This window comes from Chelmon rostratus, chromosome 21 (genome assembly GCF_017976325.1).
Source record: "Chelmon rostratus isolate fCheRos1 chromosome 21, fCheRos1.pri, whole genome shotgun sequence".
NCBI lineage: Eukaryota > Metazoa > Chordata > Actinopteri > Chaetodontiformes > Chaetodontidae > Chelmon > Chelmon rostratus.
The window spans coordinates 8,629,946-8,640,277 of NC_055678.1; the positions used below are offsets into that span (position 1 = coordinate 8,629,946).

General features: G+C 40.6%; 1 protein-coding gene across 1 annotated transcript in view; it reads right to left on the reverse strand.

Annotated features, from left to right (window-relative positions):
- The window catches only part of polr3a (polymerase (RNA) III (DNA directed) polypeptide A), a 24,052-nt gene extending 14,587 nt beyond the window's left edge, over positions 1–9,465 (reverse strand). Inside the window, exons 1-17 of the mRNA XM_041962500.1 lie at positions 9,313–9,465; positions 8,600–8,735; positions 7,484–7,621; positions 6,723–6,894; positions 6,465–6,619; positions 5,557–5,796; positions 5,010–5,172; positions 4,704–4,840; positions 4,510–4,613; positions 4,281–4,422; positions 4,011–4,151; positions 3,810–3,879; positions 3,297–3,424; positions 3,080–3,218; positions 2,209–2,373; positions 1,907–2,079; positions 673–784 (exon numbers count right to left, since the gene is read on the reverse strand). Coding sequence (XP_041818434.1) covers positions 673–784; positions 1,907–2,079; positions 2,209–2,373; positions 3,080–3,218; positions 3,297–3,424; positions 3,810–3,879; positions 4,011–4,151; positions 4,281–4,422; positions 4,510–4,613; positions 4,704–4,840; positions 5,010–5,172; positions 5,557–5,796; positions 6,465–6,619; positions 6,723–6,894; positions 7,484–7,621; positions 8,600–8,735; positions 9,313–9,356 — 2,359 coding nt within the window. The 5' untranslated portion in view covers positions 9,357–9,465. The remainder of the gene's footprint in view (positions 1–672; positions 785–1,906; positions 2,080–2,208; positions 2,374–3,079; positions 3,219–3,296; positions 3,425–3,809; positions 3,880–4,010; positions 4,152–4,280; positions 4,423–4,509; positions 4,614–4,703; positions 4,841–5,009; positions 5,173–5,556; positions 5,797–6,464; positions 6,620–6,722; positions 6,895–7,483; positions 7,622–8,599; positions 8,736–9,312) is intronic.
- Positions 9,466–10,332: the final 867 nt, after the last annotated feature.

Here is a 10,332-nt window from a genome sequence, read left to right on the forward strand (position 1 = left end):
CTGGACACTGTCTGCAAACAGACCGCGATGAGCAATACCTGAAGGTTTTACATTGCATCCCAGCTTTTTTGGACTCAGTCAAGCTTTAGTTCTCTTTCTGTTCTTGTTTCGCACATTTTTTCCCTCTACACACTCCTTGATTAGTCACTTCTTTGTTTTTAATCAAAAGTACTAGAAAATCAATGCACTGCCTGCATGAGAATATTGGCTCACTACAGCAAAAGCCACATTGTATGGTCTCTAAAAGAAAACTGTCCCTTCATGCAGAACTCTTCAGGTTCTTATTTTCCCTCTTCAGCACGCAGAGAGCTCCATCTTTCATTTCATATCAGAGACTCTTACATACGAAAAAAAACCTACTGCTGACTGAAAGAGGACTGTAGAGATTATCATAGAGGTCTTGCACCCAATTTCTCTCTCACCACTTCCCCAAAATAAAATCTACATCACAAATCAGTGCACACATTATCAAAAGGCTGAGCGTTTTCTGAAGTGCCACCTTCCCCCCTGCTTGTGTTTGGAGGTTGTTATCAGAGTAAAAAAGTGAAAAATGACAATATTTGTAGCTCCTGCTGTGGCTTTCCCAGTTTCATCCATTCATCCATTCACAAAAAGATCTTATACTCAACTAAAGATTCATTAGGCGTTAAGTTTCCTGTCCAACGAGATTACCTTTGGAGCCACAAAGAGCCATGATCAGAGGGCTGTTGCTCTTGTCAAGCTCCCTGAGGCAGGCGCTGCCAGCTCGGTCTCTGATGACGGACAGCTCTCTTAAGATGAGAGCCTATTGAAAAACACATACAAAATAAAACAACCTTGGCAGATGGCACACAAACAATCTTTAAAAACACCCCTGCATCTGTTTCTTCTGCACAAATTAACACTTTGTCTGACATAGTTTTCAGACTAGAAAACAAAACATCTTTTTAAACAGAGCATTAAGATTTCCATTCAATGCAGTCAAACTGTATTTGTTTCAAGCATTGTTAGAGCAAACAATAACAAAACTGTGGTTGATTTGCAGGTCAACAGACGTCAAGCATACAGAACATTAAAACTGAGCTTTTAGTTGTTTTTTTACATCTACATTACATAAAGGCTTGTAATGTGATATTATCATGGGCACAGTTTTTAGTGAGAGCTGCACAAAAGATAAGCTAAAAGTGAAATCTCTCGCTTACATTGCAGGTTTAGTGGCAAGGCGTTAATGCAGCAATGGTGGCTTGTTTACTTCTGTGTACAATTTAGTTACATGAATAACATTAGTCCATATACTACTACTATATAATACTGGTGTAGCCAATGTGTAGCCTACTACTGGTTCAGTCAAGATAAAAGCCTGACTGACACAGGATTTTTGAAGCAATTGCAAATACAATTAATTGACTTTAAATCTATATATAAACTCTATTTAAGGATTGTTTAACAAAGAATTGTGATAAAGATATGTCCTGAGCAGGACATTTTACAGTTGAATAATCAGCTCGTCTGTGCTTTCTGGCAGACGAACTGTGTAATGTCTACTAAAGATCTACTGTCTTGTTTGCATTTGCAATATCAGCCTGTGTCCTTCAGGTGACACAGCTCTACTTCGTTGCTGAAAGGATCAACCAATTCATAACCAATTCATTTTCAAGCTGATTTTTGAGTTCTCTGTCTGATAAGCCTCTTTTGATTTTTCAGTGGAAGTCAAGAGTCTGTTACACCACTGATAAGTCACCCCTGTTGTGAATGTGCCATGCAGTGTGAAGGTGTCAGTTGCAAATAAACGCATGAAATAAAAGAGCTTAAGCATGGAATGGTGCGTGCCTGGCTGATTGAATGAGGTGTAGTAACAAGGATCAAGATGACGCATGTGGATTCACCCGGATGTTTTTTCCACGTATGAATCTATGCTGTCACCTACCTCCAGAGTCTCCTCTGCCGTGCAGCCGGGCTGCTGCTGCAACTTTCCCGTCTGCAGAGCTTCAATGTATTCGTCACACTTCTTGTAACCGTCGTCCAGCAGGTCATGTTTGGCCTTCAGCAGACCCTGGCCAGGCGTCACGTCACCAATGCCAATGGAAAAGCCACGGTTGGCTGGGGGAAAAAAAAAAAAACACAAGAGAGGCAAGAAGAAGATTTTAATTTACCCATGGACCAAACTACCATAGAGTGTCACTGAGTCTATAAAACATTTAAGCTGTTAAAAGCCTGGAGACCACCTACAAAGATACACCGGGGCAAGTCTTGCCAGGCGAGACATGGCATTAGCAGCCTCCACCTGTCCCCAGTCTCTCAGCAGGATGTAGAAGATGTTGTTCTTGGAGCCAGATCCCAAGGTACCTTTATCCATGCTACCACACATCAGCTCACTGTTGTGGATCACCACGACTGGGAATGTGACAAGAATTGACATCATTAGGACCCAGAATAGAAAGATGAAACACCTGGTGCTGTTTGACAGAGCTAACGAAGGCTGAAAGACATTCATCTTAGAGGGGGATTAATTACGGAAGCATTTTAAATCATAATTTAATTTAATTAAACAGTTACTCTAATGAAAAAGTAGGTTGCCCCTCTTAGCAATTTCATACCATAACTTCTATTTACAGTCTCCTAGGGATGGGCATTAATTCAGTATAATCATGTATAGACTTCCACTGGAATCATTGTAATGATAGGAACATATTATATTTGCATTCATTGCATATTGTTGATTCTAAAAAACCTGATCAAAATGTGTGCTTTTAGTTTTTGTTTAACACATGTGAAAAGTTTCATCTCCTGTAATAATCACTGAACATTAAATGTGTTTATTATTTTATGTCAAACATCAAAAGTATTTGTATTTTGGTATCAATTTCAATCACATCACCCAGCTCGAATGTTGCCTCCTAAAACCTCATCAGACAGGTTTGATTGTTTTGATGTTGCCCTCTGAATGTGCATCAGTTGTAACATTACTATGAAAAGACAGAACTAGTTATTATATTAAAAAATATTTAATATTTTAATATCCTAAATATTAACCTTCATCACGCAGCCAAACAAAATCTTTTCATTTGAACTGTTGAGTGTAGATCTGTGTGAAACTCACACGAGTCGTTGTGACAGAGATCCTCTCCCTTGCCACAGTACTGTTTGCCCTTGGTCCTCAGGTTCGCCTTGACTGGACATTCCTTACTCGGCTTCAGAATGACACTGAAGATCTGTTTGCCCGTCCACAGCGCCATGGGCTGGACACACACAGGGCAAAATGTGAGCAGCTGGTCACAAACACAGAGATATATAGCAAGCTCTCAAAAGTGAAGTACCTTCATAATAGCTGGGCGGGGGAGAGAGACCCTGACTTTTTCATCTTTGCCCACAAGGATTGATGCCACTATCTGGCAGGCTTTTGATCTGTCAAAGAAGGTGTCCTTCAGCGTCAAGAGGTAGGCCCCTATGAGGACAAAATGTGCTATTAAGTTAGTGGAACTGAAATACAATGCATTTTCAAATATGGCTGAAATGCTCCCCCATCAGGTAGAAAATGGTCATACAACATGGATGGATGGATAGATGGATAGATAGACAGATAGATAGATAGATTTGATTTATCCCAAGCTGGGAAATTGCAGTGCAGCAGCAGCATTACACACAGTGAAATAAGTGAAAAATTATTCACACATCTGAAGCAATTCATGAACATTTTCTTACACCATCAGTGAACTCATAGCAGTTTGTCGATGGTAAACAATTCTCCACCTGGGACTCAAAGCACCAGGAGCCTCACATTGTATAGAAACAGAGCAATGGGATTAGCTGCCACACATTACGGCACCAACCTGTAAGAAAGTCCTGAATAGCAGCAATCAGAGGTTCGCCATTTCTTGGAGTGACAAGATTAGCTTTTGTCTGGAAGAAAAGATAATTTGTGTCAATTTCCTCTGAAAAACAGTTTCCAGGGACAGCTTTTCATTGCTGAACGTCCACACTGACAGGTGTACTTATACCTTGCGGACCACATGTGTTGTGATGATACATACCCCCATTAGGACGAGGGCCTCGGCTTTGGCTTCTTCAGTCTGAGGAAGATGAAGGTTCATTTCGTCGCCGTCAAAGTCGGCATTGTACGGGGTGCACACGCACTCGTTGAACCGAAACGTCCTGTGAGGTTTGACTCTGGCCTGTGAGTTAGGAGACAGTTTAAGCAAATATCAGAAATAAAGAAGCAACCAAACAATGACTTTCCACTTTTCAGAAGCTGAAAATGTAAAACTCTGAGAACACCCTGTGACTTCAGAAGCTAAACTTACGATGTGGGCCATGATGCTGAGTTTGTGCAGAGACGGTTGTCGATTGAAGAGGACGATGTCGCCGTCTATCAGGTGTCTTTCCACCACGTCACCAAACCGCAGCTCCTGAGCTATCTTCTCACGGTTTCCATATTTTAAAAACCTGACAGAGAAAGGGGAGTCACTTTTAGTGTTGAACCACATCAGGTAAGCACTGGTTTCAATTTTCACCAGAGGCAGCAAGCCTCACCTTTTCATCTGTGTGTGGCGATTCTGAATAAAGTTGGCTCCGGGATGAACTTCAGGACCATTGCGGACAAGCTTCCTCATTAGTTCCAGATTGGCTTTGTTCACCTATAACATGGCAGCAAAGTTACATTACTTCAGTTCTGTCATGGAAGTGGATGTTTATCGTATTTGTTGTAGTCATGGAGCAGGGATTACCCTCTCTGGATATGTCAGGATTTTGGCCACATGCACGGGGACGGCCACCTCGTCGATCCTCAGGTTTGGGTCGGGAGAAATGACAGTTCTGCCAGAGAAGTCCACTCTTTTTCCTGAGAGGTTTCCTCTGAATCGACCTAAATTTTTACAGGAAACAAATCAGTCAGTCTGTAATTGAAAATGTGGGCTGAGTTGTATAAAATTAATAGCCACCAAGTGTCACATTTCTGTAATGCTGGCAACTGAACTGGATACCACTGAACATTGGTAAATATTTGATTTTACAGGTTTTAATATTCACTATACCTTGCTTCCCCTTGAGTCTCTGCACAAAGCCTCTGGTCCATTTCTTAGGTGCCATGTTGAGGGGGATGCCAGAAAGCTCGCTATTGATGTAAAGAGCACACTGCAGCTGGAGGAAGTCCCAATCCTCCATGATCATCTGGGTCTTTGCCCCTGTCATCCGATGCTAAATGAGAAAAGAGTTTGTTAACTTGGAAGCGAAAAATTTGACAGTGGATAGCTGCATCTACAGCATTTTTAGTTTGTTTGGCCTGTTAGTATATGCTGTGCAGGCCACATCAGAAACAATGAACTCTAAGGCAGGTTTGTACATCTAGGAAAGAGATTTCCTCTGATGCTGACCCCACACTTTGCCCTCTGGCCTTATTTTTAAGAAGCCTATTTACTTTAGCTGGAGGTTGATGAAATCTGAAATAATGTTGTTGTCCTTTGCTAGAGGCTGATGATACCAGCAGCTTATGGCCAGCTGGACCACCACAGCACATCAGATCCATCTTTTAGTCTGAAGTTCACTCCTCCTATCGCTTGCAGATACGCCGTAGATACCAACCTTTTTGATAACATCATTGAGGAAAATGATCTCGGTGAGCTTCATGGTGAGGTCGTCCTCATTGGTGCCCGACTTCAGGTCACTGACCACTGAAGGTCGTATGCAGAGAGGAGGCACCAGGAGGCGGGTGAGGATGAGGTCCGCAGGCTTCCCTGCCTCAGGGTTCATCAGCAGCAGGGGAACATCTTCTTCTGGAATCCTCTTGAACATGTTTAGCACCACCAGAGGGTTCAGGTTTTCCTGGAGAGGATCACGGCAAAATGAGGCAAAATACAAGCTTGGACGGGACAAACATATTTGATTAATATAACCATAATTACACATGATATAACACCCTTATTTCACTTTGTAAAATATGCCAAACTTCTCTGGTGTTGTTACATTTTTTTCCAGATTTACATTTATGTCATCAAACAATAAATAAAGAAGACCAAGACTCTGAAAAATAATTCAAAGGCAATTTTAAACACTTATTTTATCAGTGAGAAAATAATATAAAGGTCTGATACCCAGCCTTACTTCTGCTGTGGCTTTTTATTGTAGGCAGGCTGATCTTTTACCATACCACAATTTGCTAACGCTAATGTAAACACTGACTGCACAGTATGGTTGAGCGGTATGACGGTATATTAGAAATGTGTCCACCAGTAGAGATTTGGAAATACCATTTCCACAGCAGGAGCTATGTCTTAAGCCATATTTCCCCACTATCATTCACAGTGTCTGCACTGCTGCCCTGCAACACAGCAAGCGAGTGGCCGGGTTGATGACATCACAGAGTGCAGCTGCTTTGGACTCTTTTCTGCCTGCCTGTATATTGCTTTCCAGTCCTTCTTTGACATTGCTGGTACATCCAAATACATGTAGTAGTAATATAGACGCAAAAAATAGTCATTACAGAAATTCACCTGTGCTCTGGTCAGCAGAGGTTCCATCATTTTGTTGTGCTCGATGGCGATATCAAAGGACTGCAGGAATTCTGACACGAAAGGATCCACCACCTTCTTGGTTGTTTTATACTTCTCATGGATGATCTTAAGCAGGCCGCACTTTTTCACTGGTCCTGAAGAGTAATAGAGACATATGACTCAGCTATTACATGACAATGGCTTGCACAAAAAGTTGTCGTCTGTATTCATCAGAAATTAAAATGTCTGTTTTTTCACCGTTGAAAGCGGCACAGCTCAGACAGATTGTCCTTTTGCGGCATTTATCTGAGATTTTCTTCTTCAACCCTCGTTTCTGGAGATAGGCCAGGTTGGGCCTTTTCAAGTGATCCATGAACTGCAGTTTCTCCTCTTTCGTCAGCATTATGCTCGAGCATGTCTTGCAGATCATCTGGAGGCATGACAAAATACCACATCAGAATGACGGACTTGAATTATGTCTCACTCAGATGCTTAAATTATCAAAAGTAGAAATTTCCGTTGCATTGTTTGAAAACGTGTTTGAAAAATGAAGAAAACCATAAAAACAAATTCACAATATACAAAATTTACAACACACAATTGTTAATAGGTATGATTTATATTCATATTGTATTATCTTTTTGGTGATTTATACACATATTTTCCTGTTTAGAAGATACAGAAAAGACTGAGCTGAAACATACACACACAAATCTCAAAACCAGCATATTCAACCCATTCTAATTTTGATAGTCTAGTGACACCTAAAGGCAAAATGATACTTCTGCTTGCTGCTGCTGAGGTATCTTTCTTTTCACTGTTACCAATGATTCTTCTTTCACACTGCAGAAAAACATGAGCCAACATCAGCATGGGCTGAATTTTGGTCTCCTTACTGAAAATGCCAAACATCTGATATGGTCAGATTGTTTACAATCCTACCTTTCCATACCATGTGAATATGCAGTATCTATTATTGAACATGAAGCGTTAATCATTGCATTAGACTGTAAACCTGCCTGCAAGATTCCTATGATGGCTTTGAAATAGCCAACATGAAAACACGGCAGTTCCAGATCCAAGTAGCCATAATGTCCCAAGCAGTCTGCCAGATTCTTCCCACATGTCAAACAGGGTCGGTCTTTTTCACTGGTGCCCTGCAGGAAACATGAAAGCAGAGAGATGAGCCTGTAGCATGAGATGTGACAACAGTACCCTTTCATAGATGCACAGTGCTTTACAGAAAAAACAGCAGATAAAAAAAAAACACAGATAAAAAGAAAACAAACAAAAACACAAGGGATCATAAAACACAAGGGGGTAAAATAATGTCCAAAGTTAAATATAAAAGGCCAAGAGCAGAAAGATAACACCAAGCAAAATATCAAATATTTTTTTCTATAAAAGTGAATTTCAAGAAGGGATATATGAGGTGCTAATGATGGACCTTATCTGATCTCAATAGTCAGCAAGTAAGCTGGCTTTATTTATACCGCACTTTTGCAAACAGCAATTACACAGTGTTTCCCCTTTGATTATAAAAATGCTTTAGTGCACAGCATAAAAACTCAAACTCAACTCAATAAAAGCAATATAACAAACAAACACAGAATTTAAAAGACAAATAAAACCAATAGGAAATTGCAAGCAACGACCTAAAAAAAGCCCACAAGCCTGTACCGGTGGGTCATTTAAAAGTTTTTCTTTTTTAAGTATTTGACAGTCTGGGGGCACTAACAGCAAAGGCCCGACCACCTGTGGTCACATGCTGGGATCTAGGAATAACCAGGGAACTAAGGAACGCCCAGGCACATAGGGAGTCAAAAAATACATGATATAATTTGGAGACCTGGGCCACTAATGGACTACACATTCCATAAGACTGTTTGGTAGACCAACTAACACACATAACACTTCTCTGGCAGGGATCTGCAAGAGATATGTATGTTGAATATAACCTTGTTCTGATTTAAGGCAGCAATCAAGTTGAGATGTATTTCAAAATGTTGGCATAAAAAGAATTAAGTCTACATAAATACTGCACAAGAACTTTTGCATATGAAGTCGTTATATAGTATAAAATAGTTTAGAGACATGTGTTTCAAGAGTAAAAGGCGTTACTGTCCAAATCATACCATCCGGTGGTCCAACACTCCATAGGACAGGGGAGTGTGTTTGGTGTCTTGGCTGTACAGATTCTTACTGACCACCTGGATGTGGGCTTGTTGACGCATCTGCTCAGCAGATTTCATCCCAAAGCAGATGTGGCTTCTGTAAACAGGAGTAAACAGCAAAGCAGAGACAATCACAGGGTTAATGTGTTCAAATGATAAAAACACAGGCTAATGTCTGCTTTATCAGCAGTACTGCTGGACCAAACAAAGTGCTTAGACCCTTGGCAAAAACATGCAACACATTTTTGACACAGTTTTCCATGAGTGATTATCAGTGCTACGAAGTTAACAGGAATTACCTTTAAAAAAAAACATTTAACTGACACTAACTCCTGATTAATGCATGTTCACCGCGCACCACTATCGCTGATTTAAATGCCTTGATCGACACTCGTAGCTACTATGCCGATAAAAGAAGTCAGCTCAACCGTCACATTTTGACTAGTATTTCTCTTTATACTAACGATGGTGTGCTAATGTTAAACTCCGTATCAAAAATACTACGACATAACTTTAACGCCACTGAATTATTTGGCAGTTTAGTACGGCCACCGTATACCTTTTAATATCTACGTGCTAACCTCAACAACTTGTTAATATTAGTCACATTGCAAACTCACTGACACTGGCTACCCGGCGAGCTAGCTAGCTAGCTAGCAATGCGTTAAACTCACATTTTTTTGGCCACATCTGTCTCTCTGAACTGCTCCTTCACCATCTTGGCACCTTCTCCTAAACAAACAACAACAGGACTAATGAAATATTTATTCTGTCTTCATTCCAGCAGGCTATACTTTACATATAACCGGCACGCTGTCAGTCCGCATTTCCACGCAGTGGAAATGCTAGCAGCCAGCAACATGCAATGTGTTGATGATAGCATGTGAGCCACAGTGGCGCTGCCTTCACTTTCATCGGCAATCTAACAACCACATTCGTAATTCGTCAAAACAAAGACAGGATGTGACTTTTAGGGAGCATGACAAAAAGCATTTTGGTGTCTCATCCGAGGATAAATATTCTGACTGGTATAGTATTCAAAACGTTAATTTATATTGCGTGTGCGCATTTGTCCTCCAGCAAGAGCTGTAAAGAAAAGCATGGATACTAAAATCATATTAAAGTGCGAACAGTAAACAGTAGGAGTTTGACTGTATCGTCTATTTTGTTGGTATTTCAATTTATAGACACCCACCCTAGAGTACGGTGAATCCCCCAGTAAGCCCACAAAAAAGTACTTAAAAAACAGTATTTAGGACAGATTTGTTCGGAAAATCCCATTTTACATAAAGTTCATGAAAGCAGCACAAGCCTACGTACAGGCAAGACAAGTCACGGGAGCGCGAGCACCTCAGTATCAGGTGAGTGCTGACACCTAATGGCTAAAATGTGTAATATTTCCAAAGGGGTTTGTTGAGTGGGGTGAATTACGTTAATCTACATCAAAAAACAAGTGAAATAATCCTAACTGAAACATTTTAAGGTAACTTTTTTTTACATACTCAGTGCTCATTGTAAATTTACAGTCAAACTTCTCTTATTAAATACATATTTTAGCATAAAGACCAACCAAGGGGGAACACAGTGGTACGGTTGTGCTCACAACATAAAGAATAACTCTTCCCAAATGTACAGTATAATTTAGGCTACATACTGTAGCCTACATGTAGGCACAAAGCTACTAGAAAGTCCCT